Source organism: Myodes glareolus, chromosome 27 (genome assembly GCF_982192425.1).
Source record: "Myodes glareolus chromosome 27, mMyoGla1.1, whole genome shotgun sequence".
Taxonomy (NCBI): Eukaryota; Metazoa; Chordata; class Mammalia; order Rodentia; family Cricetidae; genus Myodes; species Myodes glareolus.
Genome location: NC_142052.1, coordinates 41,831,798 through 41,848,990, shown reverse-complemented (window position 1 = coordinate 41,848,990; position 17,193 = coordinate 41,831,798). Strand labels below are relative to the sequence as shown.

The 17,193-nt window shown below is 46.3% G+C and overlaps 1 protein-coding gene across 5 annotated transcripts in view; it reads left to right on the top strand.

Moving 5' to 3' along the window:
- Satb2 (SATB homeobox 2) overlaps positions 1-17,193 on the top strand; it is a 171,280-nt gene that overhangs the window by 132,317 nt on the left and 21,770 nt on the right. For all 5 annotated transcript variants that reach the window (XM_085684235.2, XM_085684232.2, XM_087902398.1 and 2 more), the window contains one exon: positions 4,474-4,671. In XM_085684235.2, the coding sequence (XP_085540361.1) occupies positions 4,474-4,671 (198 nt within the window). The remainder of the gene's footprint in view (positions 1-4,473; positions 4,672-17,193) is intronic.

Genomic DNA, 17,193 nt, shown 5'->3' with positions numbered 1-17,193 from the left:
TCATAAAACAGTGTTCATGGTGTTGGTACAGTTCCCTAGTAAAGCTGACCTTGACCGGTTGGTACTTCCTCCCACAATGATTAGTCAATTGGCCAAGGTCATTTCTCCCTTGTATTTCAAAACACCAACAGTTAATTACTTTCTGCTCCTCGTGACAGGATCAGGTAACAGGTCATGGAGAGCAGAACCAGGGGACCCAATCATTTTTGTAAGGTTCCCCTTTAATTCCCAGAAGCTCCAATGGAGCAGCCACTTCCTCAAAGGTCACCGAGTTGCTTCATGACAGGACAAGGACCTAGACCTCAAGTCTCAGGGCTGTAAATGTGGATGCTGTTGGCCATTCTGAGCTGAGCCCAGACCCTGAACCCCACAGAATCTCTGCTTATTCAACTCGAAAAGCTAACTGGACTAGCCCACCCCCAGTCAGAACCACCCATCAGCCCAAGAGGGAAGTCCCAGAGGGGGACATAGGCAGGAGCCGCTGGGGCTGGAGATCACATGGCCCACGGTAGTGCTTCCAAAATGAAACTACTTCAGGAATGCTCCCCAGAACACACAGCGAGCAACAACAACAAAAAAAACCTACTTGAGATTTTTAACAGAAAAAGGAGATTTGTTTATTAATAATTCATGAGTTCCCATTGAACATGCACGGTAGAAACAGTGCTATTCAATAGAGAATACAGTCATCTGTCACTGTTTTATTTGACATTTACACTTTTTTCTTTTTGCCCGATACTGCAAAACTTTCTTGGATGGCATGCAAAAATTATATAAATGAAAAAAAGATCCTAACGTAGGGACCATTTATTTCCCCTGTGATGGGTTCACTCACAGTTACACAGGTACGTTCTCTGCACCAGCCCGGCACTTCTCTGCACAGTCATTAGCCACCAGGCAAGCAAATCTGAGGCCCTACTGAGAAGACAGAGATCCGTGTCCGAATGGCCTGGTGGAGGGGTGGCATGGCAAAGGCCACGACTGGCGGGGTGGCGGTGGGGGGGGTGGCACGCAGATGGACAGCCAGCCAGTGAGCCAAAGGGACGAGCTTGCAAGTCACGGCCCACGAGAAGAGAACTGGCCCCAAACGCATCGCCATTGCAGAGAAGAAATAAATATTTATAAATGGCATCACAGGAGTCCTGCTAGTGGGAATGTCCTCATTCTGTAAGAGCAGATTTGAGTTTAGGAAGCACCTCACCACTTTGGGCGGGTAGGAGGCTCTCCACAAGCTTTTTGCTCCACGGGTTAGTTATTATTTATAAAAATCACAGAACCAGCTGATACATTCATAAGCTAATTATTGAAGCAGCTGGGCACACACAGTGCAATATGGCCAAGGCTGTGAAGTATCACAGATTTCTTGGGGCCTGCTGCGGTGGGGGTGCGCCGTTGAAGGCTCCATCCCTTAATCCGATCAGCCAAGCAAACACGTTGTGGGGAAACCAGATTAATAACCCCCTAAACACCACAGAGTGTGCTCCATCTTCAAAACCGGGTTCCCTTAAATGTTCCACCCGCTCAGCCCTTCCGGGATCTGAGGAAGTTCTCTGCTCTCCTAAGAACGGGGGTCTTGTTGGCGTCTTCCCGGTGCCAGGAATTAATTTGGTTTGCTTCTGTCCGCACACATGGTCACATTTGTCGCTAAGCCACTCCCTAATAGCTTCAAGGTCAAGACCTTGCATGTCCGTGGGCAAATTGAGCACCCGCACTCCTGAAAGAGCCATGGCAGACCGCACACGGGCCATAGCAAGCCTACAGTGTGGTTCTAAGTGGTCATAATGAGGGCCGATGATCACAGCGCATATAAATCAAACGCGGCCCTGGATGTCGTGTGAGACATTCCGAGTGTCATACGTGGAGAGGTCACTCAGCTGTCACCTGCCCCCTTCCACGCCGCGGTTTCCCACAATGCAGTTCACCCCCCCCCCCCGACACACACACACACACACACACACACACACACACACACACACACACACACGCAGAGCGGCAGGTGCTGTCTTCCTTAAGGCCTGGCTAGCTCAGAACTTCATCTTTGAACAGATGTAGGTTTTTGTTTCGATTTTTCCATTCAGTGGCTGATCTCCATGCGATCGCCTCCCCCGGGGGGATGTTAAACATACCTGTTTGAGGCGGTCGAAAGAGTTCACTAGATACTTATTCAGATCTGTGAAAAGACACAGAAATGGGACCTTAATTTTGCCACAGATGGTTTATTTTCCATCTCAAGGATTCCTTCCTTTGTATGAAGAAACCCCTGAGAAAACACTTTGGGACTGGGAGATTTTTATTAAAATATAATTTATTTCCCGGTAGCGATAAAAATTTATCTTCATTTTTCGTGGGCAGGGCACCTGAAAATTAACCATTACCTGTCTCTTGAGTCGGGGGGAGGGACCATGAAAAAAGAAAAAAAACCGCTTGGGAAAACATTTCCAGGCGAAGGATAAGATGCGTGGTTTTTCACTCTTCCTAACCCTCTAACTCTCCCCAGCTCCCAGTTCATCGCAAGCAAAGGATCGGGTCTGTGCAAATGTGGCCTCTCACTTGTAAAAACAAGGCAGTGTTGTGTTACAGATTAGTTTATAAATCCCTGGTGGCTTCACAGTTCAGCGCCTACAGCTGCTGCACGCGGGCCCCGGGTTTTTGTCTCTCCTCGGTGCTGCAGCCGGGAGTTGAAGGGGAAAATGGAACGATCAGGTTATTAACATGGAGGCCGCGAGGAGGAGGCTGCACAAAGGGAAGAGAACAGCTGGTGTTGCTGTCTTGGCCGGTGCAGCGGAGATAATCAAATCTCGCCTCTTTTCGGGGAAAGGCAGAAGACACAGCGGAGAGTTAGACAAACAACAGCTTATGATATTATATGGGCTTTTTAGGATGCGTGTCAGGAGCTCGCGCTGGCTTGCAAGTGAAGCCGGAGAATATGGTGAGGGTTTGGGGTTTGTTTCTCACAAAGTCAGTTATGTTTATGCACCTTTTATGGGAAAAAAAAAACACAGAGAGAGAAGTAATGCGGGACAGTTCTTGTTTTTTTTTTTTTTTTTTTTTTTTTTTTTTAAATTAGCGACGTAGCTTGGAGATGATGGGTTAGAAAGCTACCGGGCAAAATATTTTGACATGAGTCAGCGAGCGATGTTGACAGCCTCTGTACTATTTTCATAGAAGCCATCATTTGCATCGCATTTTCTTTCTGGTGCAGCGGCAAGAGAGAGAGAGAGAGAGAGAGAGAGAGAGAGAGAGAGAGAGAGAACATCCGGATGGCAAGGATGGGGCGAGACCCTTGCAGGTGCTGTCCTGATCCACTGCACACCTTCCTGCAGGTGTGGCTGTGCAGGGCTGGCGAGCCCAGGGCGGCACTCAGAGACGAAGCAGATATACCTCTGCTTTCTATTCTAGCCGAGGCTCTTGTCTCTGTCTGCAGGGTTGCTGGTGATTGGAAGGATGGTTACCCCCCCCCCCCCCAAGACTCAGTGCTGTTGACACCAAGACGTTATTTTCCCCATTCCTGTTGCCATTTCATAATATATGCGTGTTTATCCTTCCTCTCTATCGAATAAAACACCAACCAGTTGGGTAATTCCTAAAAAATTATGTCTGAAAAATTAAAATTACCTCTTTAGGAAAGTGGGTAACTGTAATCCCATGTGTCCACCTAGAAGATTCTGTTGTAGTGTTTACTAAGAAACTCATTATGGGGTGGGAGACATGACTCAGTGGTTAAGAGCATTGGCTGCTCTTCGAGGGGACCCAGGTTCAATTCCCAGCACCCACACGGCGGCTCACAACGGTCTGTAACTCCAGTTCCAGGGGATCCAACACCCTCACACAGACATACATGCAGACAAAATATAAATGTACAGAAAATATAAATAATGATTAAAAAAAAAAAGAAAAGAAGAAACTCACTGAGAGCTGGGCAGTGATGGCGCATGCCTTTAATCCCAGCATTTGGGACGCAAAGGCAGGAAAATCTCTAGAGATCAAGGCCAGCCAGCCTGGTCTACCAAGCAAGTTCCAGAATAGCCAGGGCTGTGCAGAAAAACCCTGTATCTGAAGAACAAAAAAAAAGATAGAAACTCATTGAAAATATGCCCTTTAGGAAGGTGTTAGAAATGTTGAATAAAGATTCTTGGGCCTAGGATGTAGCCCATTGTGGCACAAGCTTGTAATCCTGGTACTTTGCAGTGGTAGGCAGAGGGTCGGGAATTGAAGGTCATCCTTGGCTACACAGAGGCTAGCCTGGACTTACCAAACAAGAAGTGTGAAGCCTCTCGAACACTTGGCGTAACAATCCGCGTGGTCACCGGTCAGATTTAAGAGCTGGACCATTTCAGTCACTACTAGAGTTGGTGGAAATAATTCTGACCTAAAAACATGGTTGTTTGAGGGATGGCAGTCAATCTGAAGTCCAGGCCGACCCAGTCGCTCAGCACCCGGCAGCTCTAACTCACACGATCCCCTTCTCTCCAGGGATGGCTCTGTGAACTGCTTCGCTGGAAGGAAAACCCCAGCCCAGAAAACCGCACCCTCTGGGAGAATCTCTGCACCATTCGCCGCTTCCTGAATCTCCCCCAGCACGAGCGGGACGTGATCTACGAGGAGGAATCGCGACATCACCACAGCGAACGCATGCAGCACGTGGTCCAGCTCCCGCCCGAGCCCGTACAGGTCAGTGTCTTCCCAGCGCCAGCAGAGCTTCCTGCTGGCTGCAGCTGCCCGGGTCAGGGGGGCAGACTGCCTCCTATGAGCGGAGGACTGGTGTCCTTTCCCTGAGAACTGGGCGCGTGCTTACCCCGGAAGAAAATGACCGGGCAAGCCAATGCCAACAGCCAAGGCTCTCCTGGCATCTTTGAGGTTGGGAGTCTGGAGCTCTCCGATGCTAAATCCCGGCTCCATCCGTGTTTCGTGGCATTTTAACTTTTATTTGTTTGTGTGCGCGTGACAGCGCCGTGGAGACTGAAGGGCAACTTGCAGAGATCAGTTCTTGCCTTCCTCCATGTGGGTCCTGAGGATCCAGCTGGGGTCATTAGGTTTGGCATCAAATACCTTTATCCCCTGAGTCCCTGGCCCATCAGTTTGTGCGCTAAAGAAAAATTGAAGGACATTTTGATCCAAAGTTCTTTAGGTTGTATTTGATGAGTCAAAGTTGAAGAAATAGCCTCTTGACCTGAGAATTATCTTTGACTGAAGCCTTAGGAGAAATCATGAGAGATTCTCAGAATTTTAAGACCCCCCCCCCCCTTCTACAGGTCTATCTTGTTTGGATAGAGCACTTTGGGGGCTTAGTTTTCCAATCAGGTCAACAAATGTCTCTTTCTGAAGTAGCTGAGTTTACTATCTTTTTTCTGGATCTAAAGCCAGAGGCCTTCAGGAACTGTTAACCTGTGTGTCCGTAGAGTTTTGCACATGAATTGGTTTGGCCCTGTGGCCCAATAGCAGGAATCTTGACAATAGCAAAGCAGACCTCTCCAGCCCTCTCTCCGCCTTAGCTTTCATGTGGACAGGAAGAGCTGAGGCCAGAGTGAATGAGTGTGCATGAGTGTGCACAGGTGTGTGGAAAACAGAACAGACGATCATTGGAGAAAGAGGGCCGCTTGTTGGTTCCTGGCAGCCCAGCTAGCTTAGCCCCAAAATAACCACACAGAAACTGTATTATTTAAATCACTGCTTGGCCCATTAGCTCTAATTTTTTATTGGCTAACTCTTGCATTTTAATTTAACCCGTCTCCATTAATCTGTGTATCGCCATGTGGCAGTGGCTTATCAGCAAAGTTTCGGCATGCCTGACCCTGGCAGCGGCTCCATGGTATCTCCTAACTTTGCCTTCCTCCTCCCAGCATTCAGCCTAGCTTTCCCTGCCTACCTAAGTTCTGCCTTGCTATAGGTACAAAGCAGTTTCTTTATTCATTAATGGTAATCACAGCACACAGAGGGGACTCCCACATCAGATGATGATAATGCACACTTTATGTCACAGATGCCCTAGAAGAGATGGTGAAGGGTGTCTCCTTTCCTGTTACTCCACCCTTCTATGTCTGGGGAGCAGCCAGAAGTGAAGGGGCCTACCCAATTACATTTTGTCAAACACCGACATCTCAGCCAAAGCCGTCCCTCAGGCTTTGATTTTTCAGTTTCTCTGGTTAGAGTCATGCTGTAACTCTTGGGTTTCTTGAGGCAGTGTCTTGCAAAGTTCTCGGTGAACCCAGGGCTGTGGGCAGGAATAAATGGCAGAGCCACTCACTGTGGGAGGCTGAGCCACAAGGCACATCTCCTTTCTCCTCGTCCTGATCTTTTCCTGGCCGGGGCTTCATCCAAACACCAAGGAACCTCCCTATGGATAATTAGACCAGTATACTGAGTCACATAGAGCGGTGGCTTTGAGATTTTTAATTTCTTCAAATTAAAGAGGGCCTGATATAGTTTCCCAACCCTTTATTTTAGAAAATAAATAGATTCGAATACTTCCAGAGAAGCTCCTAGTCATTCACAGGGTTATTTCATAACACTTAGTACTGTAGAATACTAAGTGTAGCCGTGAAATCGTGTCAGATGAGAAGCCACACCAACCGTAGAAATCCATCCCCATGAGAAACTCACTACCAGTCCCCCTTATGATTATGTCAGAGGCCAGTCACTTTGCATGGACTTTTATTCAAGATCTATCTTAGTTCTATACAATAGAAAAAAAAATTTTTTTTTTTTAGGTTTTCTTCTTGATTGTAGTGGCAGGTGGAGCCCATTTTGACAGTGAAAACACTCACAGGTTTTTGTTTTTGCTATGTTGTTGTTTGTTTGTTTGTTGGCTTTTGGAGGCAGGGTTTCCCTGTGTAGCCCAAGTCAATCTCAAATTTGAGATCCTCCTGCCTCAGCCTCTCAGGTGGTAGGATTGTAGACAGGTGCTATCATGCCTAAGAAAAGAAATTTGGTAGAGTACTGTGAAGACCTATCATTTGTTATAGGGAAGGAACCTTTCACTTTGATAACTGCTCCCATATCTGACTCGTCTGGCTTCCTTTGCAGAAATGATCATGCGTGTGGCTCTGTGTTTAGGTAGATGAGAGAAAATGCAGTGTAGCATCCATGGGGTTGACCAGTTGACGCAAACTCAGTTGATTTAGTACTTCTCTTGTGTTTCATGTGTCCAAGCCAGAGCATGCTGGCTGTAGTTACTGGGTGAGCAAAAAGCAGCCTTGGCGGTTCTCAGCACGTTGTGCCAATTTGTGTTGACTTCCGGAACTGTGAAGATAAACTCACTTACCCTGTGAAAGTTCATTAATATCGTAAAGATCTCAGCTAAGGGATTTATGCGAGGTGACTTCCTCCGCACTGAATTGGCCTTGCATCCTGGTGATCCTGATCCTATCGCTACTAGAAAACCTGAGCCTCCCTGCAAAAAGGGCACTGCTTTTCTGAATTTACGTTCATCAGAGAAAGACAAAGGCAGGGGTTAATTATTTATTACAATCATAATATAAAAATGAGGGAAACAACTGGAAACAGTTGGTAATCCTCTAAAGGCTAGCGAATGCAGCTGACAGCCGCGGTGCCGGGTAGAGGATGTTCTGAGATATACCAAGCCTCTAAGACAACGTCCGTGGGGCTAGGCCACTGGACTTAAGAGCTGAGATTTAACCTGTGTCCTTCTGTCGACCACAGCTGTTAGAAAGGCAGGTGTGTTTGCATGCTTTAGGAATTTAGAAACTCCTCCATAAGCTATCCATTGGTTTAGCGATGTTGCATTTTGTGTAATTGGGTAGGAAATGTGCCATCACTAAATCATTAAGGATGAATGAAATTAGCGATGGATAGGGGCTTCTCATATATACAGCATAATAAAATGCAGAGAGGTCTCCTCTCCATGGTCATGGAAGAGTACCATTTAATTTCATTAGATAATTGGGTATACTATTCTCGGTTTTTCTTAAATGATGAAGATCAGAGACAGTGATCTCTGGATATAATCACTCCCTAGACTGGTCTGCCGACCTGGCTTCTGGGGATACCCTGGGTCAGAGAAGGGCTCTCTGTGTCCCTCTGCATCTGGAGTTTGCTGAGACGCCCTTCTGACCACAGCCTACTGTTTCTCACCTGTTGTTTGCAGACAGTTTAAAGTCCACAGTCTTATGTGCATTGAAAATATACTTCTTTTAGAATCATAAAGGTTTCAAACATTAACCTATGATGAGAAATTGGAAGAGTCTATATAAAATTCAAAGAGTTGGAAGATTTGACCCACCTGGGTCCACAAGAAGTCTACAGCATTTCCATGGGGACCCACTCCCACCATGCCACTCCGTCCACATCATCACATGCTGTGCGTTTATACACACATCCGTTCCCCTCTCTCAATGTCAACTCTGCATTGTGATGGTCCTTTGCCACAGTGAGGTCACCTGACCCTGGTGGGCTCGTCTCTACTTCTGTACCCACAGTGCCAAAGCCACAGTGCCTTTAATTACAGCTTTGATTTTTTTTTTTCCTACACGCCACCTACATTTGTTAGTTCTTTGAGAACATCACCCAGTACGGTTTGGTCATCTTGACTTATAAGTGCACCTTTGATGGAATTTCCCACCAGAGATGAGTCAAGGTCATAGTTGAGACTACACTGACTTTAGGGCCATGTAAGACTTAGTCAGGTGGAAGAATGATGTGTCTCCTCTTTGGAAACTTGTATTTCTCCAGGGAATGTGTAGTTTTCAGGTTGTGATGAGTTTCCTGGGTTTGTTTTAAGCCTGCTGAGTAGAAACTGGCTTCAGCTCTGAACACACTTTCTAAAGATATATATATATATATATATATATATATATATATATATATATATATATCCATATCCACATGTAATATTGTCCCAAGGGAAAGGAACACTGGATCTTGGGAAGATGAAAAATCCTAGCTTCACAGTAGTGTGTGGTCCTCTGCCGCAATGCAGCATATAAAGGGGCAGTAAGCATCCCTGCCATTAACATTTTATGAAGAGGGGGATATTTTAGGGACAAAAACAACATTGTTTTTGTTGTTTTGCACCTCATTGGCGAGTTTATAATTGGGAGAAGCATTGGGACATAACCAGTCTACATAATACCTCTAGCTCAAATCTAGATACCTAGAGAAGATCGTGAGAGGTGAGATCAGGAAGCCGCAGAAATGGCTCCTCAGTCAAGAGCACTTGTTCTGGGAGAGAACCCTGGTTCGATTCCCAGCATCCGCATGGTGGTTTATAGCGGCCATGACTCCAGTTCCAGGATATCCTGGAACTGTCCGTGGGTACCAGGCACACACATGGTGCACACACATGCATGGAAGCCCAGCACTCATACACACAAAATATGTAAGTGAATCAGAGGGCAGGGCACATGACAAGGCAAACCAAGCCAAACGAAAGCATCCTATAACAACGGCAAAAAAATGAAATAAATTCCATTTTTTCACTCCAGCAAGTTGAGACCAAGTTACTTCTTGTGAATATAGTACTTCTCCCACCTGGTTATTACAACCCAAGACCCTAGAGCAGTGCTTCTCAACCTTCCTAATGCTGCAGCCTTTTATTTTAATACAGCTCCTCGTGCTGTGGGCTGCCTCCAACTATAACATTAATTTTGTTGCTAATTCATAATGGTAATTTTGCTGTTGTGAATCGTAATGTAAATATCTGTGCTTCCCAATGGCCTTAGGTGACCGCCGTGACGGGGTCATTTGACCACCAAAGGGGTTGAGACCCACAGGTTGCAAACCGCTGTGCTCTAGAGCAAATGGATAGCCTCAGCTTAGAATCAGAAGCTAGTCATATTCCGGTGTTCCTTAGCACCAACTGCACTTTACAGTTGGGAAAACCAGAGTAGCCACCGAGCCTCGGCTGAAGCCGGGGTCACCAGCTTGGTGAAAACACGCGTGGCTTTGACGTCCACGCTTGGCTGTCACCACCTTCTGCTCTGAAGAAGAAAGGACGTTGCTCCTTCTATAACTGGTCCCTGAGCAGGGCTGACTGAGGACATCAGTCAGATCGTTTGTGTTGGCGGGAGTCCATGTGTTTACCGTTTTATTGTATTTCCACGAGTGTTTCTGTGGTGTATTTCCACGAGTGTTTCTGTGGGCTGTTCCCTAAGTTCAGGCCTTAGGAGCTAGCTCGGTACTTTTAAAACAAGTGCCGGTTTTAAAATTCTATACTGTTCATTGATTAAGAACATGAGATCTGCTGTTGGTGGCTGTGCACCGTCACTGAGCCTTTGGTTATCTGACCTGAGGTTCAAGGAGTTCTTAGCATCTCCTGAGCCATAGCCTTCCTGCTGCCGGTAGCCACCAATGGCTTGCCACCAGGGCAATGATGTGTCCCCGCTCCCCCCCTCCATGGGATATTTGATAGTGTCTGGAAACATTTTTGATTATAACAGCTTGAGAATGCTACCAGTGTCTAAGTGAGCGCTGCCAAACAGCCAGTGTGTTAGGCCATCCCCCAAACAAGATTTGGTGACCTGTTAGGAGTGTCTTAGTTGGCATCCCTGCTCTGAGACTCACCATCGGGGCCATACCTGTGAAACAGAACCATGTGTCTCCCGGCTGGTTCTGAATTCTTCCCTCTGTGAAATCCGGTATTAGTAATAACAGTGGTACTTCTGCCTCCTCCTCCCCTCCTTCCCCCTTCTCTCCTCCGCCCCTTCTCATCTCCATCCCCCTCTTTCTCCTGTTCCTTCTCCTCCCCTCTTCCTTACCCCCCCACACTTTTCTCTCTTCCTCCTCCTCACCCCATCCTTCTTCTTTCTTCTCTGGCAGCAAGTAGTCTTTTTGAAAGCCAGCCTTTCCAAATGTGAGATTTTACAATTTTATCATCTTTACTCATTGTGAAAAACCAAACCAAGAGAGTGGTTGGTTTTGATCTAGTTGGGAAGGTAAGAAATTAGGCTTAAAGAAGTCGAGTAACTTGCTCCAAGTGAGAACTTGAATTCACATCCATCTGCCTTCTGCGTCTGACTTTCACTGGTTTCAGGGCAGTAATCCCTGCAAGCCTGCTGTCCGCTGTCTTGTATTGGTCACGGCTTTCTTATATGTATTTTATCTTTAATTATTCAGCTCAAAGATTTAGATTCTTGGGCTCTCTTCTTTGCCATGAAAATTATAACTCACTGACTGGTGTGATGTCACAGACCTGAGATCAGGGCCCCTTTCCCGGGTCATCAGCTGCATCTGAGACACCTTGAAATGTGACTCTGTTTCTGGGGTTTAAGGTCCTGTCAGCCCTGAGCAGAGTATCCCGCCTTCCCTCTCTAACTGGAGAGACTATCTTGATTTATGAATTTGCCTCCAAAAGAACAGCTTCTAGGGAAATAAATAGATAAGCCAATTAATTAGTTAAGGATGTTTGCAAATTCTCTAACCAGGTTACTACGATTTTCCCCCCACCTTGGATTCATTCCAAGCTCCTATGCAAAACCTGCTGTTTGACTGTCATTCCCGTTTCCAAAGGGATGGCGGTGAATTCTTGCCCTGTTTCCTGGGGCAGGTGAGTGCAAAAAGCTCAGTCCCCAGGAGGAGTCCTGATTTCTGTGTTACCGGCGAGGATCTCAATATGTCTAATTTTAAAAAGATTTTACTCGGGAGTATAGAGAAATTGGGCATTCTTCTGCCACCAGTTCTTTTGGTTCTAGGAAACCGGTGTCACCCCTAACTGTGCTAAGAAGCTCTCCCCCGGGAAATGCCAGAGCTAGGGCAGCTCCTTGGGGTCTATAGTCAGAGGCATGGACATTTGCGATGCAGTTGGTTCTCAGTAGACATTTTAGAAAGGAGGCCTGCTCGCTTTGGTTAAATCTAATGTTTCGTTAAAGTCTTTTCTTATGAGATATAGACATCTGTATTTGCTGGTTTTGGAAACACAGTAGAAGAAACAGAAGGTGAAACCTTGTGGAAATCTAGGTGGAAGACAGTGTAATTCGCGGTGTAGAGGGAGGAGGGGTGTCAGGCGGGCACAGCTTAGGGATCCCCCCCCCACTTCTCATCTTTAGCACAACCCAACCCCCGTGCCAGCTTCTTTCACTCACAAGTTTTTCTTCCAACGCGCCCCCCCCCCCCGATTTGCCCTTCATGGTCTCTCAAGTCGGCTTTTTGTGTTCACTCCATGTTCACTACTGCAGGTTACTCTCAAAGAGACGCTGAACTGTCCACTTGGTCCCTGCGAAGGCAGGCGTTCTCGGATGAATTTCCAACCAGTCCCACCGAAGCTTGGTTAGAAGGATACTGCATTAGAATGCATTTGGAAGAGCCTTGTTGGGCAAGTGTCAGAACAGTTAAGGAATCATGGGAAGTAGAAAAGCAATGTAGAAAAAGGTGGACTACTTATGATTAACCTGTAAACAGGCCACACTTTAGCCGGGAAACTAGAGTCCCATTTAGGAAAGCAGGACTCTTTTTGTTTTTTTAATCAGGATAGATGGTTTGCAACTGAGATGCACACGTTTAATAGAATCATACCGAGAGCTCTATTACCTGTTTTTAGATGTAAAGGTTTACAAATAAGTACTGGGAAACCAGTGATTGAGGGAGACTAAGTTTTGTATATCCATGCTCTTAGCCCCTTTTTATTGCAGTATTCCTGGCATTTTCTGTTTATTCACTGATGTTCTGTCAGTGTGCGATAGATACTGATAGAAGTTACTCTTAATTTCTCTCTGGATCTGCTATTTGCTTTCTTTAGAGTGGGTTCAACCCCACCCTGGGCTCATTGCTATAATAATTGGAACATGTGCTTCACCTGAAAATATCCATATACATAAAATACACTTAAAAAGAAAGACTAAGCATGAAGCATATTATCTTTCCTTCTAGGAATTACTGTGGAATCGGTTAAAGTCAGTTCAGGGTTGCCCGCTTTCTGCCCTTCCCTCCTTCTTTGCGATAATGAGGATTGCTTGCATTGTTTTCCTTCTCAACCCTAGGGCACAGAGGGCAATGGTTGCAAACAGAGGGGAGCCGGGCTGGTCAGATGTGAATGGCCCAGCGGTGAGAGAGGCCTGCGGTAGGGACCAGGTGGGAGGTGTGGGCGCGCAGTCCCTCCTTGTCTCCCTCCTATAAACGAGCAAAGATAACCCAATCTGAAATGAGGGCTCTCGCAGATGCTGACTGCTCATTGGTCTATCCCAGACCTGCTTACGGTGGTTCCACCTGAGAAGAGGAAAGGGCATTCGTTCCTGCTTCCCAGGATGGAGACCAAAATGTAACTCTTGGGAAAGCCGATGAAAACTGACCAGTAAACTTGTTTCCAAAGTGCACGTTGTTGAGGGATTCCAGAGACCAGTTGTTTTATTCTTGCATTTTGATTTCTTCATCCAACAAGTATTGACCCCCTCAGAGAGGCAGGCGTCCTTCTAGGTTCCTTGTTTATAAAAGCGATTGCGGCAGGATTTCCCACCCAGGGGAGGATTTCCCTGTGCCCAGGGCGCATTGCCTACAGACCTCCATCTTCCTCTGTGCCCCTTTCTCTGAATCCAAGGCTCAGGCCAGTGATGGCGGTACAGGTCCTGTTTAGAGGTTCATTCTGAGACAGAAAGGTGTCTCTTCGCTTTCAGGTTTTCATCATTGTTGTTATTGTTTGGTCGGTCGGTTTTGTTTTGTTTGATTTCTTTTCCTGTCTTCAGAAAGAATCTAGTAACAACTCTGAAATATACTGAGCCCCTCAGGAATGACATTACCTTAACACACACACACACACACACACACACACACACACACACACACACACACTGTTTAGAGGTGTGAAGCAAGCAGACGGGCCGTGTCGCTTCTGGAGTCCAGAGTGATTTGCATAGTTCCGCGAAAGAATCACATCTGCTGATTCGTAATCAAATGGTCTTTTTAAAAATAGTTTGGATGGAAAACAGATGAGAAGCAAGTATGTCCACTCCGCCCTGAAGTTACCCCTGACCGCACAGACACTTTTTCTGTGTCTCTGGCCTGGCTGCATTCATTCTTTACCACCCAGACTGACTTCTCTGAGGGCTCATTCCGTGTCAGGGCACCAGCCCAACCACCTGGCTCATCCGGCATGCCTTGACTGGATCTGTGGCCCTTAGGAGGTTCGTGGCGTGTCCGAGTCCCTCTTTCTACTGAGCTGTTGCATAGAAAAGCACTGTTTAGAACCCCATTTCATGTTTTCCCCTTCTCATCCCTGCCAGTGTGCTTTTCACTCCTTGGCGATTGTTGTGAGAGGGGTCTTCCTCTTCAGAGAAGAAACACAGGGCAGTCTGCCATTAGGGGCTTTCCCTCAGGGAAGGTGCCCACCAATCGCAGCTGTTGAGGCACAGGGTGGTGATTGTACAAGTTTTGGTTTAGGTCTCATTACTCAAATAAGGTCATGTGTCCTGGAAGATAATTGCCACTGAAGTGACGTAGACACAGACTGGGAGATATAGCCCACTTTAGGAAGTGTATCCTGGGAACCTGATGGAATCAACAAACCTGGTCCATCAATTTAAATATTGAAATATTTACAAATTCAGCCAAATGAAGGGGGTCATTATGCTTGTCTGCCCACACTTTTAAAGAGCTATAAGCCATCAAGGGCTTTTTATCTAAGTAGACCATGAAGCCGTGGCACTGCCTCATCATAGAGAACACACAGGTTAAGAGGAGAGTCTGAAGTCTAAGGTCACCCCTGTGAATTCCGAGATTACAGTGACTGCTGAAGATGTTTTGGAGAGAGTGATTATCATCCTAATCTTGAGATTCAGTGGAACTTAAATCATTCAGTGTTTGGTTGGAGATACTTGAGAAATGTTCATAAACTCCGAGCACTACTGCTCGGAGTAGTCTCTGAAAAAAATTATTTTATGTATATGACTATTTTGCATGTGTGTGTGTCTGTGCATGTGTGTCTATGCATGTGTGTCTGTGCCTGGCGTGCATGCCTAGTGCCATTAGAGATTAGAAGACTTGTCAACCCACGGAACTGGAGTGTACACAGTTGTAAAATACCATGTGGATGCTGGGAACCAAGCCCAGGTCCTCTGAAAAAGCAACAAGTGCTTCTAGCCCCTAAGCCATCTCTCCAGTCCTCTGAGTGGTATTCTTGTTAACTTTAAGATGAAGGAAACATTTTCTACTCAAGAGAATTCAGAACTGAGTTGAGAGTGGTATCAATGCAAGCTTTTCTTATGGTCGGAGAGTGACCCGAGCTCCGTGGTCTGCTTGTTACACAGTTGGGACCCGAGCTCCGTGGTCTGCTTGTTACACAGTTGGGATCTGAGCTCCGTGGTCTGCTTGGCACACGATTATTTTGAGACAGTTGGAAAGACTCATCAGTCTGCTTTCTCTTGACCTTTCTATACTTCAAAGCCCTTTAGAAGTTTCTAGAAGTTTCTGTAAGCCTTCTTGCTCTGAGTGAATACCTACTGTGCGGAAGAATTAAATGGAATGGTGGATGAGGAAAAACCGTTTGTAGTTCCAGCTGGTTCCTCCACCTCTTTTCTCTTTCTCCTCCTCTTCTCTTTCTCCTTCTTCTCTTGCTCCTTCTCCTCCTCTATCACGCTTCTACTCTTAAAATGCAAAAAAGATGCATCAACTTCTTGGAAACCACTAAGAACTTGGCTGGTTTGGGCCCGTGGCACCGGGAGCCCGTGCAGTGATTGCGCTCGAATATCTTTGGCCCAGTGTTAAACAAGCATCTGTAACAGCTCTGTGGTATTCTTTGTGGACTGACGGGAAAATATTAACTGGTCTTGAGGAAAGAAGTGCATTTCCAAAGGGTTAGTTTGCCTCACAGTTCTACTGGTTCCCAGCTAAGAAGAAGTTGAACCAATTACTTACGCTATCTCTCTGGAGCAACACACAGGAGCAAAGGGAGGTTGAGAGGGGCATTTCTTACTCCATAAACCAGGAAGCAGAAAGAGAGCCTGGGGTTTCCCACAGCTCCTCTGGAGCAGACACCTCCAGTGACCTGAGGATCCCTCAAGAGGCCCTGTGTCCATCAGGTTCTACTGCTTCCTATTAGTGTCGCCCTGGGTACCTAACCTTTACCACAGGGCTCTTTGGGGTTCCCTGATCCAAGTCATAGCACTTCCCAAACATTTGCTATTTTCTGCATGCTTGTTGACACCTTAGGACGTTCATGCATGATTTTTGGAACCTATGTGTCTTATGAAAAGAAGAAAAATTATCCTCTGTGTCAATGAGCGTTTGGCCCAATGGAAGAAGAAAACAAAGAGCCAAGTACCGTTTCTGTCAACTGTTGTGGTACAAGCTGGGTGGTTTCCGGACTCTTTACTGGAAACACGGTCTCTTTGGTTGGTTTCGTCTATTTCATTTCAATGAGTATCAGAACCAAAACAAAAATAAAGCGAAAGCCCACATCTCTGCGGAGAGCAAAGTACATCGGGGAAAGAATATTAGCAAGAACGTAGCAGACTTCGAATGGTTTACGTTTGACTTTGACCCCATTGGTTTACTCGTGACTGTAATTGGACCTACGGCAGGAGAAAGCCAGCTCTAGAGCCAAACCTGCCGGTATCCAGTGGCCTCTCAGCTGGTTCCGCTTAGTACGGAGATCTAATGTGGCTGAAAACTGCTGCTGATTTTTATTAAATGGAAGTCTGGAAGTTCCTCTTGTAATGATAGAAAAGCTCACTTCCAATTAAAGGAACACAGCCAGAGTTCTGACTTTCATTTATTTTATTATTACTTGGCTTGACCCTAGAAATGGGGGGATCGAACAAACTGGCTTAGCTAACAGTCCCCAAGGCCACAGGTTCAATTTCCCCACAAGTTGTTCCTCGATCAAATTCATTGCAAACCATACTGCTCTTCATCTTTCGAGGTACAACTTTTTGTGGAATTGTCTGCTGTGTGGGGTCATCCCGATCATGTGGGTACTGGGAAAAGGACATGTAAGCCTGGTCAAGTGGAGGGATTCCAGAAAGGTTGGGAAGCAGTGTGTGGCCTGGCAAAGGAGGGATGCAGTATCATGTTCTACGGCAGAGTCAAGGTATCCTGGAGGAAGTCTATGCCAGCCTGTTACATTTTGGGAAGCTTGAGAGGCTTGTTGGCACACCGTTGAGAGTGTGAAGCCCACCACAGTGGCTTTCCTCTGAGAATTTGCCAGCAAGGCAATTGGGACTGTGAATCCCAAAGAACCAATCTTTAAACACTCACCAGTACGAAACTGAATAAATGCCAGTCAACTTTTAAAAAGAATACAATCTTTTGGTC